Source organism: Podarcis bocagei, assembly GCF_964188305.1.
Source record: "Podarcis bocagei genome assembly, chromosome: 17".
Taxonomy (NCBI): Eukaryota; Metazoa; Chordata; class Lepidosauria; order Squamata; family Lacertidae; genus Podarcis; species Podarcis bocagei.
In genome coordinates, this window is record NC_138143.1 from 13301438 (window position 1) to 13318672 (window position 17235).

The following is a 17235-nucleotide window of genomic DNA, read 5'->3' on the forward strand; positions in this document are numbered from 1 at the left end:
GATTCCAGGATCCAATCAGAAACTGGGATGGCTTCTCTAAATCAAGGACATCCCCAGAAAATAAAGACACTTGGAGGGTCTGTTCTTGTAACTTGAATCCACTGGTTTGAGTTCTGCTCTCCAGAGCAGGCAAAAACAAGCTTGTTCTCTCTTCCATGGTGTCAGCTTTGTTTGTTTCACACAAACCATAGTTAACATTAGCCATAGTTGGTCAGTTCAGATGACATAACAAGCAGAGGTGGAGTTAGTTGCTCCGGCACCTGTGCAGCTGACGGCGGGGTGAGTGTCCCAGGGGGGCGCCGCCTGTGGTGAGCATCCTGGGGGGGGGGTGCGGCGATGTCACCTCCCCTCAGGGATGACCCCCGGGCGAGCCGCACCCACCACACCCCCTTCCTCCGCCAGTGATGACAAGCTGTGACTAAGCAAAGGAGGAAGCTTCTGAAATCCTCCTTGCACTTTCAGCAGAGTAGAAGAGGGGTGGTTGTGGAGTGGTGGAAAAGGTAAAGGGACCCCTGACCATTAGGTCCACTCGCAGACGACTCTGGGGTTGCAGCGCTCATCTCGCTTTATTGGCCGAGGGAGCCAGCGTACAGCTTCCAAGTCATGTGGCCCGCCTGACTAAGCTGCTTCTGGCGAACCAGAGCAGCACATGGAAACGCCATTTACCTTCCCGCTGGAGTGGTACCTATTTATCTACTTGCACTTTGGCGTGCTTTCGAACTGCTAGGTTGGCAGGAGCAGGGACCGAGCAACGGGAGCTCACCCCGTCACGGGGATTTGAACCGCCGACCTTCTGATCGGCAAGCCCTAGGCTCTGTGGTTTAACCCACAGCGCCACCCACGCAATAGGCCTGTTCACACCACATTAAACTATGTTTTAGCATGATGTCAGAAAGCAGCATTTCTTTCTTTCTTTCTTTCTTTCTTTCTTTCTTTCTTTCTTTCTTTCTTTCTTTCTTTCTTTCTTTCTCCCTGTCAAAAACCTATTGCTGCCTAGTGTAACATGCATTTTAAAGGAAGGAACTAAGAGAAGAAGAAAAAAGACCTTTTAGAACCATGAGGAATGCATTGACGTAGACCAGATAAGACCCTCTGCGTACTGCATTGCATATAAATATACCTCTGTCAGGTAATCAAAGTACATTGTTTCTGAAGAAAACTTAATGAATGTGCAGTGTGTAATCTCCTGCTTATTATGTTTGCACTTTTATAATGTATTTTAAAGCTACAGACAGGAATGGTTTTGATTCACTGTAGATTTATAATGCTGTAGTGCACACGGTTCCACCAAGAGAATAACTCCTCTTTGTTTTCATGTTCTTTTTCTCAAGACCCAGTCACCTGTGTTAGGGCAAGGTACATTCTGCTTTAATAAAACAAACCCTGGGAATCTAAGAACATTCAGCCCCATCTGTCCCTGGTTGAATGGCAAAATGTGATTTATGTTGCAGCCAGGCATGAAAACAAATGATATTGCTTGTAATCAATAAATGTTCCTGCAATCTGCAGCTTAAACAATGGAAGCTAACAATTTAGCATTTATCTTTTTGAGTTATATAAATTGAGCTGGGATTTGCAACTTCTCAGAGTTGTTAATAGGAATCATGCTGTTGCTTTTAACATAGATAGGATTAGGCTATTTAATATGGATGATATAGATTAGTAAAGTATGTGAGTGTTGCATATGTGTGTTTTTGTGTGTGAGAGAGAGAGAAAGGGAGAGGGAGGAAGGGTTATGTCCATATACTATATGTTCACATACACATACCCTCCAAGTGGACTGATTTTCCAGGGACAGAGACAGAATTATGAAAACTAACCTGGTTTCTGATTTGATCCCAGAATATCCCTATTTCCCTCACAAGTGCTGCTGCTGCCAAATTCGGGAAGGGGGATTAGCCAGTGCTTGTCTCAAGCAGCGGCAGCTTTACTGGCCTAGGGAGCCGACGTACAGCTTCCGGGTCATGTGGCCAGCATGACTAAGCCGCTTCTGGCGAACCAGAGCAGCGCACGGAAACACCGTTTACCTTCCTGCCAGAGCGGTACCTATTTATCTACTTGCACTTTGACATGCTTTTGAACTGCTAGGTTGGCAGGAGCAGGGACCAAGCAAAGGGAGCTCACCCCTTTGCGGGGATTCGAACCGCCGACCTTCTGATCGGCAAGTCCTAGGCTCTGTGGTTTAACCCACAGCGCCACCCGCGTCCCCCAATTTTCCTTAGGACACCCCTATTTTCATCAGAGAATATGCATTCCTTTGAGACTGATCTGCTGCCTCTGTAGCTCCTGCCACCTGAGGCGGTTGCCTCACCTTGCCACATGGGTGGGCCGTCCCTGGGTAGTTACAGTGAGGAGAGGAAAACTGCTTCCTCACAATTTTATTGGTGAACACATTTTCACATATTCCTTGAAAATCATTCTAATTATCACCCAGAACATCCACAAGACTTTAACTTATTCACATTTCCTTTATCCAAATGAATGCTTCTCCTTCAGAAGTCTTCTCCACACCTCTCAGCTAATTATGGAGATGATATTCCCTCAGTTACTTAGTACATATTTGACATGGGGGAGAAACCTCTGATTGGTTCAGATTTTAAAGCAAATCTACCTAACTCATGCTTTCTGAACCAATATACCAAACTGAAACACAGCTATCCTTAGAAATTCACACTTCTCTAGATTTTGTGATGCTGTTCTCAAGCCAAATAATGTGTACAAAAAAAGTGCATGTTAGGTAAAAGTAAAAATGCATATATTCATTAAAACACAAAATGCATCATATTAGGGGAAGGTGCGTGCCAAAATGTGTATATCAGGAAAAGTTGCATACAGAAATGTTATGTTCGGAGAAATTTGCACTAAAATTCAGATGAATTTTCATGAGGACTTAATTTCCCCCCTGGAAGCTGGTGCAGAATTGTGAGGAAGGAAACATCAACTTGGAAACATGAGAAACCGAAATAGAGATTTGTCCAGACAGGGTAAAAGAGGGCTGGAAAAGTTGTGGCCTTCCAGATATTGCTCATGTAAAGGTAAAGGTAAAAGGTAAAGGGACCCCCTAGGGACGCGGGTGGCGCTGTGGGTAAAACCTCAGTGCCTAGGACTTGCCGAATGTATGGTCGGCGGTTCACATCCCTGCGGCGGGGTGAGCTCCCGTTGTTCGGTCCCAGCTCCTGCCCACCTAGCAGTTTGAAAGCACCCCTAAGTGCAAGTAGATGAATAGGTACCGCTTTATAGCGGGAAGGTAAACGGCGTTTCCGTGCACTGCGCTGGTGCTGGCTCACCAGAGCAGCTTCATCACGCTGGCCACGTGACCCGGAAGTGTCTGCGGACAGCGCTGGCCCCCGGCCTCTTAAGTGAGATGGGCGCACAACCCTAGAGTCAGACACGACTGGCCCGTATGGACAGGGGTACCTTTACCTTTAAAGGGTCCCCTGACCATTAGGTCCAGTCATGACCGACTCTGGGGTTGCGGCACTCATCTCGCTTTATTGGCTGAGGGAGCCGGTGTACAGCTTCCGGATCACGTGGCCAGCATGACTAAGCTGCTTCTGGCGAACTAGAGCAGCGCATGGAAATGCTGTTTACCTTCCCGCTGGAGCAGTACCTATTTATCTACTTGCACTTTGACGTGCTTTCAAACTGGCAGGAGCTGGGACCGAACAATGGGAGCTCACCCCATCATGGGGATTCAAACCGCCGACCTTCTGATCGGCGAGTCCTAGGCTCTGTGGTTTAACCCACAGCGCCACCTGTGTCCCTTTGTTGCTCATGTACAACCCCCCAATTGCTGCGTGGGAGTGATGGGAGTCAGAGACCAATGACACCTGGTGACACCAAAAGGACAGAAAACTGAAATGAAGCTGTCAGTTGACTTAAAAACTGTACATTCTACACTGCACTAGATACACTCACAAATGAGAATAAGTAGCAGAAGGAGGAGGGATGCGGCCTTTTTAATCAAAACCACATGCCTCATTTTACCTCCTCTCATTTCAACTAAATCATACACACTCCATGTTGTTCTGCAACATGGCCACAATGTGAGGACAGGAGAGGAGGGTTAAATGTACTGAGAAATGTGAAAACACTTCTAGAACAAAATTCCCATTTGTTTGCTGACTACTTAATTTATCCTCTACAAATGAAACCTCTGCTCACAAATTGCTCTCTCCATATAACACACATTGGATAGATGCGGGAATCACTCATCCCTGATCTACTAAGCACAGTAATCTGTTGAGATACTGTTTTTTCTGTTAATTGTAAAATTAACACAGTCACGTTTGTGTTAGCTAATGGGTGCACTTTGGAAATGAATGCCACATACTGTATTCTTCACGCTATAAGACGCACCAGACCATAAGACGCACCTAGTTTTTGGAGGAGGAAAACAAGAAGAAAAAAATTCTGAATCCCAGGAGCCAGAACAGCAAGAGGGATCGCTGTGCAGCGAAAGCAGTGATCCCTCTTGCTGTTCTGGCTTCTGGGATAGCTGCGCAGCCTGCATGCGCTCCATAAGACGCACACACATTTCCCCTTACTTTTGAGGAGGGAAAAAGTGTGTCTTATAGAGCAAAAAATACGGTATTTTATTTTTACTTTATTTGCATTTGTTCTTTACATTTCCCCCCTTGCTGGTGGAGTGACGTATTCTGCACTTAGCTGTTTTATTGTGCTCCTGCCCCTTAAAAACATAACCAGACACTGATATTTCACATCCCCGTGCTTTTGACTGCTATGCCTGCTTTTTGGCTCCTCTCTTAAATGAGCAGAAAGTAAAAATAGAGGAATAGGCTAGGGAAGCTCTTCTCAATGAAGCATTTAGCTCTCCTTTCTGAGCCCACTCTTCTTTCTTGCTCAGCGCTCATTCCATTTCATGGCTGGTTAACTAGTACAAAGGTAACTGACCTCACTGTTAACTTCTGCTTTTGAAAGGGCACCATTTCCCTTTATTATAGTTCTCAGCAATCATTTATCCTTATCCCCAGAAGCCTTTTTCTCTGATTGCTTCTACTTTGATGCTCAGGCAATCAATATCTCTTCCCCACATAGTTAAGCAGAGTTGCTCTCTGTGTCGCTTGCATTTTCTTACAGTGTATGTTATTTTATTATGTCCTCTCACCCTCCCTTATAACAGGCTTAAGGCACTATGGATACCTCACTGACTCTGGACTGATGTCTTCGCCACCTGGGGATCTGTACCGCATATCTTTAAGAGTACAACCACTGGACAATGAATGTGAGATCATGCACTATGAGCCATTGGACAACAAGTACTCCTCACAGCAGGCCTGGTGTGGTCAATGGACAGCAGATCCCATCTCTCAAAGTTCATGCAGGAACTCCTTGCTCTTCGTCCAGTGGTAGCACCCCAAGCCCAGCTATGGGAAACCTATCTACAAACTCCCATTTAAAGACATCTCCTGGAGGAGGCGTTGCTCCTCAGAGCAATGTGACCCATAGCAATATTCACTTCACTGCATTAAGTCCCAGAAGACAAGTGGTTACAAATGGGAAGGCCCTCTACCATACCCCACAACCTCCAGGGCCGCCCGCGCCACAGTTTTTGAAGCCAAAGCAGCAAGAGCATGGAAACAGTTTAATGACAAGCACAGTTAAAGGTAGGATTTGGGTGTGTGTTTTTGTAATAGTAGTGCCTTTTTTAACTTTTTACAATCTCAGTAATATTATTGCCAGGAAATGATATTTCAGACATGTTCTTTTATAGTGTGAGGAGACTTCCAAGAATACAGAGGTTTTTTATTTAATATAAGAGGCAACAGATTCCAATGGGTTCTTGTTTAAATCTGAGTTCTGGTATCTTACTTTTCTGCTGGCTTGTTTGTGCAAATAGTCCCACTTGTGTTTGATTCTTTGTTCCTTTTTACCACCATTATCCATTTCTTATTCTTCAACTTACCTAATTTCAGGTTTGGGTACTTGATTTTCCATGTGCAGTACTGCTCTGGCAGAAGTGGTGATACCAATCAGTGTTTGCTTTTTAGGAGTTTTAAACTATTTTTTTACAGAAGCTGTAATTGTATTAGTATCGATATGTTTTCTGCCCTTGGCTCATTTGGAGGGAGGTGCAGAGTATAAATCTAATAAATAATAATAAAGGTAAAGGGACCCCTGACCATTAGGTCCAGTCGTGACCGACTCTGGGGTTGCGGCGCTCATCTCGCTTTATTGGCCGAGGGAGCCGGCATACAGCTTCTGGGTCATGTGGCCAGCATGACTAAGGCACTTCTGGCGAACCAGAGCAGCGCACGGAAATGCCGTTTACCTTCCCGCTGGAGTGGTACCTATTTATCTACTTGCACTTTGACATGCTTTCGAAGTGCCCCTATTTTCCAGGGATGTCCTTGATTTAGTGAAGTCGTCCCAGTTTCTGATTTGAACCTGAAACGTCCCACTTTTACTTAGGAATTCCCTATGTTCATAGGAGGAATGTTGGAATGGATGGAGCCATCTGAAGGCAATGCTGTATAGGGAAGGTTTTTTAATGTTTGATGTTTTATTATGTTTTTATACATATTGGAAGCTGCCTAGAGTGGCTGGGGCAACCCAACAAGATGTGTGGGTTATAAATATTAAGGTTATCATTATGAAATGGGACGTTCCTCTTTTCATCAGAGAAATGTTGGAGGGTATGCATTACTCCATCAATGCATATGTATATTCTCTTCAAAGATTTGCATGTCAATAATTTAATGATCTGATCCTCAGAGGGTATGCTTTGAATATTGGAAGAACTAGACCAAGTTCAGTCTCTGGAATGCATGATACGTAAATATTAGCCAGTGATTGTTTTGGCATGACCTCAAACAATGCTCTTTTTGTACTTTCAGCATAGCTTTCCTGAAAGTTTGTTGCAGCAGGCCTAAGATTGCATTAAAATGTTTCTGAATATTGCTGAAACTATAGTTTCAGTCAACATACTTTTGGTTTGCATATATTGAACCAATGCATTCACAACAAAATTCACAACAAATTGTTACAATTTCAACAACTTACTTCATGGGGAAAGATTGGAAAGAAGGCTACATAATATAAGGAAAATGTGCATACAATTTACATTCCTTTATCGATGACATCTATTAAAATGTGTCCTCATGTTTCAGAATCTCTTCATAACACAACTTTCCCCCCTCACTATGAAACAACATGTATAAGGGGTGACTAATCCAAATTAGTCACATGCAGAGTAAACCAACTGAAACCAGTGGGGCTACTCTGAGTATGACTAACACTGCATATCACTCATAGCTCTCAGACTGCTAAGCTGTGTGAGAACAGTGAGTCAGCTATGATGATTTTTGTGCAATTGTCAAGAAAGCCTTTGAATGTGAAGAATAGTGGCATAGGTCTGTGAACAGTGTTATGTGTGCAAAAATGTTAATCAGTAAGCAGCTTGAGCCACACTTGAAATCTCTTTCACATAGTTATTATTTTACTCCTTAGGGCCATTGTTTTTTCATCTGTCACTTGGCATGGTCTGAAAAAGAAGTTCATCAGTATGCTATGGGACTCCTTGTACAAAAAGCTGGATTCCATCTTCATTTGTTTTACTCCCCACTTGCTGCCTTTAATCAGTTTCCAGTGGCTCAGTAAGCTCAACCATTGGCGATGTTTTACACTCAAGTGATTAAATGATAAATGCGTAAGTTTGTGCTCAACACACAAGGGGACTTCTTTTCAGCTTCATGCATTCCAGAAGCATTGAAATGGTTAAACCAAACTCAAAAACAAAACAAGATTGAAATCACAAAGGGATCACAAATGGTGACTTAGAGCAATTGGCTGAGGGATTCACTTGAAGCCAATAGAAATAGGTCTGGATGAATTCCTCCAGTATTTGTGCCTCTTGCCAAAAGAACAGAATTTAGCACATAATAGTCTCTGGGCTAAATTCCTGGTGTGTGTGTGTGTGTGTAAACTTTTTGAAACCACAGTCAGAATGTGCTTGGGATTTATTTCCCTTGATTTCCATTTAAACTGAAGTGTTTATGTTATTGTTATAAAATGTTCCTTTGGCATAGGTTACTTCAGAGAACTTTTTGTAGAGTGCATTCTGTGTGTTTCATACTACTGAGCCCTTGCCAGTCTAAATCTTTCAGAGGAGGCTAGTCATTGTTTCACATACCATCCTCACAAATCCCCAGGACTAACCCTGAAAAGTTCATTGATTTCAGCAATCAGCTCTTGCCTTCTTCACTCTTAATGTAAATCCAGACACCTAGAAAAATTAGAAAACATATCCAAAAGGCCCCAGGGCACTTGCAAACGTCTCTGCAGAGTAGTAGACTGTTCCAAAAATGGATCCATTTTATACTAAGCACTGTAAAATGCTTTAAACAGTGTTTGCACAATGCCAAAAATTGTAACAAATTGATCTTGTTATAACCATCATGAATTGGGACAACAAAAAAGGTAAAATACTGAGAAACACCAAGAACAACTGGAGATAACTTTTCTCTTCTGTTTCTAAACTATTGTAAGTTGCAGCATTCAAAGTTTAAATGAATCATTTCGTATTTTATATGTACCACAAAATGAGATAAATAAGCAAATGAAACTGCTATATGCTTTACAAACTACCATATTTTTTGCTCTATAAGACTCACTTTTTCCCTCCTAAAAAAGTAAGGCAAAATGTGTGTGCATCTTACGGAGCGAATGCAGGCTGCGCAGCTATCCCAGAAGCCAGAACAGCAAGATCCCTCTTGCTGTTCTGGCTTCTGAGATTCAGAATATTTTTTTCTTGTTTTCCCCCTCCAAAAACTAGGTGCGTCTTGTGGTCTGGTGCGTCTTATAGAGCGAAAAATACGTTACTAGTTCTCCCTTGTGTGGCCTAGTGGAAGCGAGCTGGCTTCATCTAACAATGCTGGTGCTGTCTTGTCTATCTGTGGTTTGGATTCAAAAGTGAAACAAAATTGAAATAATTTTAAAAAGAGGGTGTGTGTGGAATTGGAGATCACAAAGGTGACCCTGCACTCTTAATTACTTTAGTTACTTGGGGGAGTTAGCATAAATCAACAAATCCCAATTTGTTTTCAAGCAAAAGGATGTTTACTGTTACAAGCATCAGAGCAGGATTAAAATTACTGTGCGGCTTGAATCACTGAAATGCAGTAATTGCAGAAGAGCAAAATGGCTATATCAAACAAAAGTTACAGGCTACCCAGACCCACATTGTCTGGACCAAGAGATGGAGGGCGGGAATCTTGTTGTTGTTTAGTCGTTTAGTCGTGTCCGACTCTTCGTGACCCCATGGACCAGAGCACGCCAGGCACTTCTGTCTTCCACTGCCTCCCACAGTTTAGTCAAACTCATGTTGGTAGCTTCGAGAACATTGTCCAACCATCTCATCCTCTGCCGTCCCCTTCTCCTTGTGCCCTCCATCTTTCCCAACATCAGGGTCTTTTCCAGGGAGTCTTTTCTTCTCATGAGGTGGCCAAAGTATTGGAGCCTCAGCTTCAGGATCTGTCCTTCCAGTGAGCACTCAGGGCTGATTTCCTTCAGAATGGAGAAGTTTGATCTTCTTGCAGTCCAGGGGACTCTCAAGAGTCTCCTCCAGCACCATAATTCAAAAGGGGGAATCTTACTGTTGCCCTATAAGAAGTGGGGAGAGGCACTTGGGACCTGATGTAGTAGGACAGAAGCCTAGATATACCAAGAAAATGGTCAAATGCAAATGAATTATGTGCTCTCTGCAGGGCCGTGTCCCAGGGGAACGGTGTGGGTGGGCTTTGTTGCTGTTGCTATTTCTCCTTTCCGCCCTTGGTGTGTTGTGCTCTGAAATGGTGGTCTTGAGCAGCCTTGATGGATTCAAACTCCTGCTTGTAGAGACTTGTGCTTGGGGGGTTGTTGCTCAGGCCAGTCCACCCATGAGGAAGAGTGAACCCCCTGAGGTGATACCCCCAAGTGAAGCCCCTGAGGTGGTGCAGCAGGCAATGCGGTGCTGGCAGTGCCAGTGGCAGTGGTTGGCGTAGTGGCAGAGGCAATGGTGCGGGTGGCATGGCAGAGTGAGGCGGCACTTCCTGCTTCGCCGCAAGCAGCAAAACGCAACACTGCACCCCTGGTGTTGCTGGTTGTGCCCTGGGGCCTTTTCTGCGTTGGCTCCTTGTTTGCAGAATGAGACTCACCTGGTGTCTTTATTGCATATCTTGAGGCACCAGGCAGATACATTCCTCTTTTCCCAAGCTTTCGGCTAATTAAACAACCCGTGGCCTTTGAAATTGGGGTGGTGGTGGTGGTTATTGTTTTTGTTTGTTACTAAGTTATGTGTTTTGGTGTTGTAAACCACACTGTGATCATCAGATGATGGGCAATATAGAAATTTAATAATTAACAATAATAATGTGTTTGTGTGTGCGTGCTCTGTGACATCTGTGTGCATATTGTGCCCCAACATCACGAGTTCATTGACTGCCTCTGTACATGGAAAGCATGTGAACATTGTTCTCAACACAGCTCTTGCTTAGCTGACATTGGCATCATTTCCAGGGGCATTATGGGAATACCTACCATTTTTGCATTGTTTTTCTGGCTGCGTTTCCCTCCTTCCCTCCTGGACTGAACATGATTGCAGCCACTGGCCATTCAGCTTCTATAGTAGGGGTGTATCTTCCATCCGTGCAAAAGGTGAACATATTAATTAGGGGATAGTACAATCTGGGATGTTCTCCTGTAATTTTTGTGAACCTTTGCTGCTCTTGGCAACTTCCACACATTCTGTGAAATTATTTATTTTAAGTACAAAGTATGAAGAATAGTTGGCTTTCTTCCAAAGAAACATTTGAAAATGTTTATAAATTATGTTAAACTATCTGGGCATGTGACTGGATGGAGAGAAGGAAATGGCCATTGTCTTAAACCATCCTACATGTCATATTTGTTTATTTGCTTTTTGTTTGGGAGATTTTATTGCTTTATGCTGTTCAGGCATGTGGTTAAACCACAGAGCCTAGGACTTGGCAATCAGAAGGTCGGTGGTTCAAATCCCCGCGACGGGGTGAGCTCCCGTTGCTCGGTCCCTGCTCCTGCCAACCTAGCAGTTCGAAAGCACGTCAAAGTGCAAGTAGATAAATAGGTACCGCTCCGGCCGGGAAGGTAAACAGCGTTTCCGTGCACTGCTCTGGTTCGCCAGAAGCAGCTTAGTCATGCTGGCCACATGACCCGGAAGCTGTACGCCGGCTCCCTCGGCCAGTAAAGCGAGATGAGTGCCGCAAACCCCAGAGTCGGCCACGACTGGACCTAATGGTCAGGGGTCCCTTTACCTTTATTCAGGCATAGGCTGTTGTCTGGTTGAGTTGCTTCAACTCTTCATTCTTCTTTGCTGTTTCTTTAGTTTTAACCCAGTTAACCACTTCCCCAGCAGGCAAAGGCATAGCCTCCCAACATTTTTCTGATGAAAATTGGGACCTTCTTTTCCATGATGATGATGATGATGATGATGATGATGATGATTTTACTATTTTTGGCCTGCCCATCTGACTGAGTTGCCCCTGCCACTCTGTGCAGCTTCCAACATAAATAAAAACATTTAAAAAAATTAAACATTTAAAAAACTTCCCTATACTGGGCTGCCTTCAGATATCTTCTAAAGGTTGTTACTTATCTCCTTGGCTTTGGGGTCACATACCCTCCAACTACCCATAGTGTAATTAAAGGAGCAAACCCTTTATAGTATTCTAGAATAAACCAATCATAACAAAAGTAGACTAACAAACAGTAACTACGGTAAGCAATGAGTTTATAGTGATGAACATAATAGAGTGAAGGGAATATATCAAGAAGACATGCAAAAAGTACACAGGATGAGTTCTCTCCCTCTTCATTCAAGAATGTGTAAATGTGGATGGCTGTTCTCCTATTGAAATTGGAAATGGCGTTAAGAATTGCCACAATTCTGCATGCTTCTTAGGTGCATAGCATATGGTGTCAATGAAGCATACCATGCATAATAATGGCACAAACATACCATATAGGTGTTTCAAAAATATGTGCTCATTTGTAATTTCCTCTAGGAAATTATTTTCTTTTTCACACACACTACAATAAGAATAAGTTGTTTTAGTGCTGTGGGGGAGTTCAAGTATTATGTAGAAGTGAATTAGTGGTGGCAATTCTTGTTTTAGAAAAAGGAAGCAATGTTAGATTACTTTTGAGCTCAGTTGTTTCTTGATATGAGTCTACACACAATTACACGTGGCTGCGTGTCAATTCATACGTTGAACCCACCACAAAACGAGGTTCCCAATTTTTGAACCAGTCCCTGTAGCTTCAGCACCATTTTGATCTCCAGCAATTAGCAGATGTTAATAATGCTCATCTCCATACGATGAAAATCTTTACTAGCTGATTTTTTGCAAATCAATAAGAAGGCTAGGACAGTTAAAGGAGACAGGCCAGGCCAGTTATTTTTCTGACTGGTTGCTAAGCCAACCATGGAGAGCCTCCTGAAAACTGCATTTCCTTGAGAAATTCCCTATATGCTGCTATAGATAATCATCCACAATCCCATCGAGATTCTTCATCTCCACCAGCCATTATCTGGTCAGCCAGTAGTGGCATCATGATTCTTCATCTGTTTGCAAGCTCTCTACAGCCACAGTGGACATTAACGGCAGCCCATTGTAGTGAATGTAATGTGTGAGCTACTCTTAGATGTGTGAAACCCTCCCATTGAAAAGTATTGTGTCAGAAAAGCTCTGCTGATATTGTTTGATCTGTGATTATTATTTCACTTGAAGATGCTGGATGGGTGGGTATGTATGATAAACTCCTTCACCCCCTGAACACAGCAGAACTTATTTCAGAGTAAACATGGATAGGCTTGTGCTGTCAGAGTCTACCTTGAACTAACCACGAGTGTGAAAATAATTAGATATTGCAACATCTGTAGTGTTTTATTCTACCTTCACCATAACTATGATATCCAATTAGTAATATAAATGGAGAGGAATAAAAATATAAGGTATTTGTACAAAATTTGCATTGAAAAAGGCTGTAACAATAGACTGTGGTCTTAAAGTGTTTTGTATTAAAATGCATAATTTATTGATTTGTGGGAGTGTAATATTTCCCCCCAGTTTGAATAAGGCTAGCTGAGAAACAGCAAACCAGTTTTAAAGCAAATATAACCAGTTCACATCATATACAGTAAAAGTCATCCCAAACAGTACATGAATAATCATGGGCAGATTTCTTCCACATGAATTTTGTCATGAACTCCTTCATTGTGCGGCAAACTATCAGTTCAGAAAAGGTCAGAATGATTCGAATGGATTCCTCTCAGACCACTAAAGCAAAGCTTCAGATAGATTTGCTTGAAAGGGATCAGTTTCAAAAGGTTATCTATAATTATAGTAACTATGTATTTATCTCTCTCGTTTATGCTATGTGGTATAGCCAGATTGCCAAATATGGATACATCATATTTACAGAATGTGAAATAAGAAAAAAAAAGTGTTGCAGCATTACTTTCATGCTCATACACCTCAGCATGACATCAGCATATTTAGTCTATGGACATTTCCAGACTATGTGGTTTTTGTGCAGAGAATGTGTGGCGACTACTCATTTGCTGGGTGCATTCCAGACAACATTGCCTCAGCAAGCATCTGAGATCCAATCCCATATACTCCAAACTGCAGCAAACTCTTTCTCCCCCTCCTCCTTGTAAATGTACCTATTTTTCTGTTGAGTGCTGTGCAAATTGCACAAATAATAATACCACACACACACACACACACACACACACACACACACACACTGTATATGCCCCCCTTATAACCCCCTCAATAAAATTCAAGGAAATAATTAACAAATTAATCAACAGTTGATTAGGGGTCTAGGGAGACCAGGCGAGTCTCTTAAATCAGAGGTTTTCAACCTTTCTGAGTCCATGGCTCCCTTGACCAACTACATTCTTTTTTGCAGCTCTCCTGTGGGGCTCAGGAGTCCAGCTATGCCTTCAGGGCTGGCAGCCTCTCACCCTTTTTCAAACACCTTCCCTTGTGGAGTGTTCGCTCAGCCTCCTCCCTTCACCATAGCTGTCAACCGTCCCTTATTTGGCGGGAAACTCCCTTATCCCAGCACCGTGTCCTGCTGTTGTCCCTTACTGATGATGTCCCTTAAATTTCCCGGGTTTCAAAGGAAGCAGCTCCTCTCCCTCCCTCCCTGCCGGTCAGGGAGGAGGGAGGCTCCAACTGTGTGCTCCCCTGCCCGCCCCCCTCCGGCCTCCATCTTCGTAGCTTGGACTTTGTTTTGCGCGAAAAGTGGTTGCTGCTTGTAGTTATTTAATTGCAGTGTTTCATCAGCTGGTGTATTGAGCAGCAACCTCTGGAAACGAAGGGCTAAAAACCGGCGCTGCTCTCCCAAATTATCTGGTCCCTTTTAAACTTTGCATTTCAGCTGGTTGACTAAAATCCCTTATCTGGGCTGCTGGTCCCTTATTTTCAAATTTGTAAGTTGACAGCTATGCCCCTCTCCCCTCTCCTTGGGAGTCCTCTGGGCAGCCACTGCTGCCGCCCCTGGTCTCTGAGCTGCCCCCAAAAGAGGTGCCTCCTTACACTGCCCCACAGGGGCCTGGGACTTGTCTGTTCATTCCTAACCGCAAGGGCTGGCGAACAGTTTGGCTGGGCTCCCTTGCCCTTGCTTGCTTACTCTGAGGCTGCTTCAGCTCTTGGCAACCAGCACCCCTTGACCAGCCATTTGCCTGCAGAGCTTGTAGCCAGGACTGGTGCAGCAAAGAGCTGTAGAAGCCTTTGGGAGGCAGAGATGCAAGGGGACATCAGAGGAGGGAGAGAGGGAAGGAAGGAAAGAGGAACAGAGGCCAGTGTTGCCCACGGTGCACCGGACCACCATTCAAGGCACCCCAGGGGGCCATGGCACACTGGTTGAAAACCATGGCCCTAAATGACCCACCACCTTCCCAAAGCCCACCCACATCCTGTCAGAGGCCTGGTACCTCCTTCCCAAAGCCCAGGAAGTTTCTGCCTGTCATAGGGATGGAGCTGTGATGCTCGTGCACATAATAATAATAATAATAATAATAATAATAATAATAATAATAATAATAATAATAATTTATACCCCGCCCTCCCCAGCCAAGGCCGGGCTCAGGGCGGCTAACAAGCAATAATAAAAACAAATTGAATGAATACAACTTAAAAACAAAATTAAAACACAACATTAAAATATTAAAACATTAAAATATTAAAATGCAGCCTCATCACAGGAGGAGAAAGGAAAAGAAAAAAGAAAGAGGGGGAGGGAATCAAATTGGCTCCAAGCCAAAGGCCAGGCAGAACAACTCTGTCTTACAGGCCCTGCGGAAAGAAATCGGATCCTGCAGGGCCCTGGTCTCATGAGGCAGAGCGTTCCACCAGGCTGGAGCCAGTGTTGAAAACTGGCTCTGGTTGAAGCTAATCTAACTTCCTTAGGGCCCGGGACCTGCTATTTATGGACCTTGAGGTTCTCCGTGGGGCATACCAGTAGAGGCGGTCCCGTAGGTATGGGGGTCCTAGGCCGTGAAGGGCTTTAAAGGTCAAAAGCAGCACCTTAAATCTGACCCTGTATTCCACCCGGAGCCAGTGCAGCTGGAAAAGCACTGGGTGAATATGTTGCCTCTCCCCATCACACTTGCAAGCTGGCACATCTGGCTCTAACCATTTCCCACAAAAAATATCACCACACGCCACTGATCACAAGACGCAGCGCACACACATCATTGGAATGGCCCATCAATGGGGGGAGCCCCCTTAAATATTTTATTGGGGAGGGGCCAAAGGGATCTCGGCCCCTAGGAGTTCTTATTGTATCACTCTGCCATTTGCGACAAGAGTTTAAATAATGCAATATGTATGTTTTCTGTATGCTCCTGGTGATTTTTTGGTTTTCTGTGTAAGCTTTTCCAGAATATGATGTATCTTTTTCTATGTCTTCTGCAATCTTGAACATACACCACTCGTTAAGTACGAGGAAATTTATTCACTAGTATGTCAAAATAGCCGCATGGCCAATGCTGTGCGGATTGCTCAGCCCAAAGAGCCGCTGTGGGAATGAATCACAAATGAGAGGATCACAGCTATCATAAATATATTTGACATCATTTGCACGAACATTAAATACGGCCCATGGACACGTTGCACAATTGCCTTCAAAGCAGGCTTTGATTTTTGCAAAATCCATTTGAATCAAATTGTGATGACACAACATTTATAACATCCTACATAGCAGTTCTTAGTATTATTATTATTATTATTATCATCATTATTATTTTACAGTTGAGATTTCAGTTTATATTCCTTAAGGCTGAACAGTTTAAACAATGAAAAGATTTGCAGTTGTACTGTAATGCCATTGTGCCAAAATGAAAATTTGTTCTACGTGCATGAGGCAAGAAAGATACATATTTTAATCTATCCAAAAATACATTTCATAAATTTATCCAGTTATATTTTTGGCTCAGCTATATCCTATCTTTTTTTACTTATTTAATTTAATTTTCTCATATGTGTATCCCACTTTCTGGGTCAAAACAACAACAACCACGCTTTGGGGTATATGTGATTTCCAGTGGGAAACCAGCAAATCCTAAATCAATATTTAGGATAGTCATCTGTTCCACTTTACAGAGAACAGTCCTTTGTTTGAAGGGATGACTTGAGGATGGTTATATATTTGAAGGAGAGTCTAGTCCAAATCCAGTTTACAGATGAAGCAACCATGACAAGGGAGGGCAGAGCAGGGGCCTTGAAGCTGCCCATCAACAGTTAGACCATAGGTAGGCAAACTAAGAAGGGACACGGGTGGCACTGTGGGTTAAACCACAGAGCCTAGGGCTTGCCGATCAGAAGGTTGGCAGTTCAAATCTCCACGACGGGGTGAGATCCCATTGCTCGGTCCCTGCTCCTGCCAAGCTAGCAGTTCAAAAGAATGTCAAAGTGCAAGTAGATAAATGGGTACCGCTCCAGGCAGGAAGGTAAACAGCGTTTCCGTACGCTGCTCTGGTTCACCAGAAGCGGCTTAGTCATGCTGGCCACATGACCCGGAAACTGTACGCCGGCTCCTTTGCCCAATAAAGCGAGATGAGCGCCGCAACCTCAGAGTCAGTCATGACTGGACCAATGGTCAGGGGTCCCTTTACCTTTACCTTAGGCAAACTAAGGCCCAGGGGCCGAATCTGGCCCAATCACCTTCTAAATCCAGCCCGTGGAT

The 17235-nt window shown here is 43.7% G+C and overlaps 1 protein-coding gene across 3 annotated transcripts in view; it reads left to right on the plus strand.

Moving 5' to 3' along the window:
• Positions 1-17235, plus strand: part of GLIS3 (GLIS family zinc finger 3) — a 177975-nt gene that overhangs the window by 13417 nt on the left and 147323 nt on the right. For 2 of the 3 annotated variants that reach the window (XM_081176272.1, XM_081176271.1), the window contains one exon: positions 5144-5627. The exons of the other annotated variant lie outside the window; for it this stretch is intronic. In XM_081176272.1, coding sequence (XP_081032398.1) covers positions 5240-5627 — 388 coding nt within the window. In that variant the 5' untranslated portion in view covers positions 5144-5239. The remainder of the gene's footprint in view (positions 1-5143; positions 5628-17235) is intronic. 3 annotated transcript variants of the gene reach the window in all.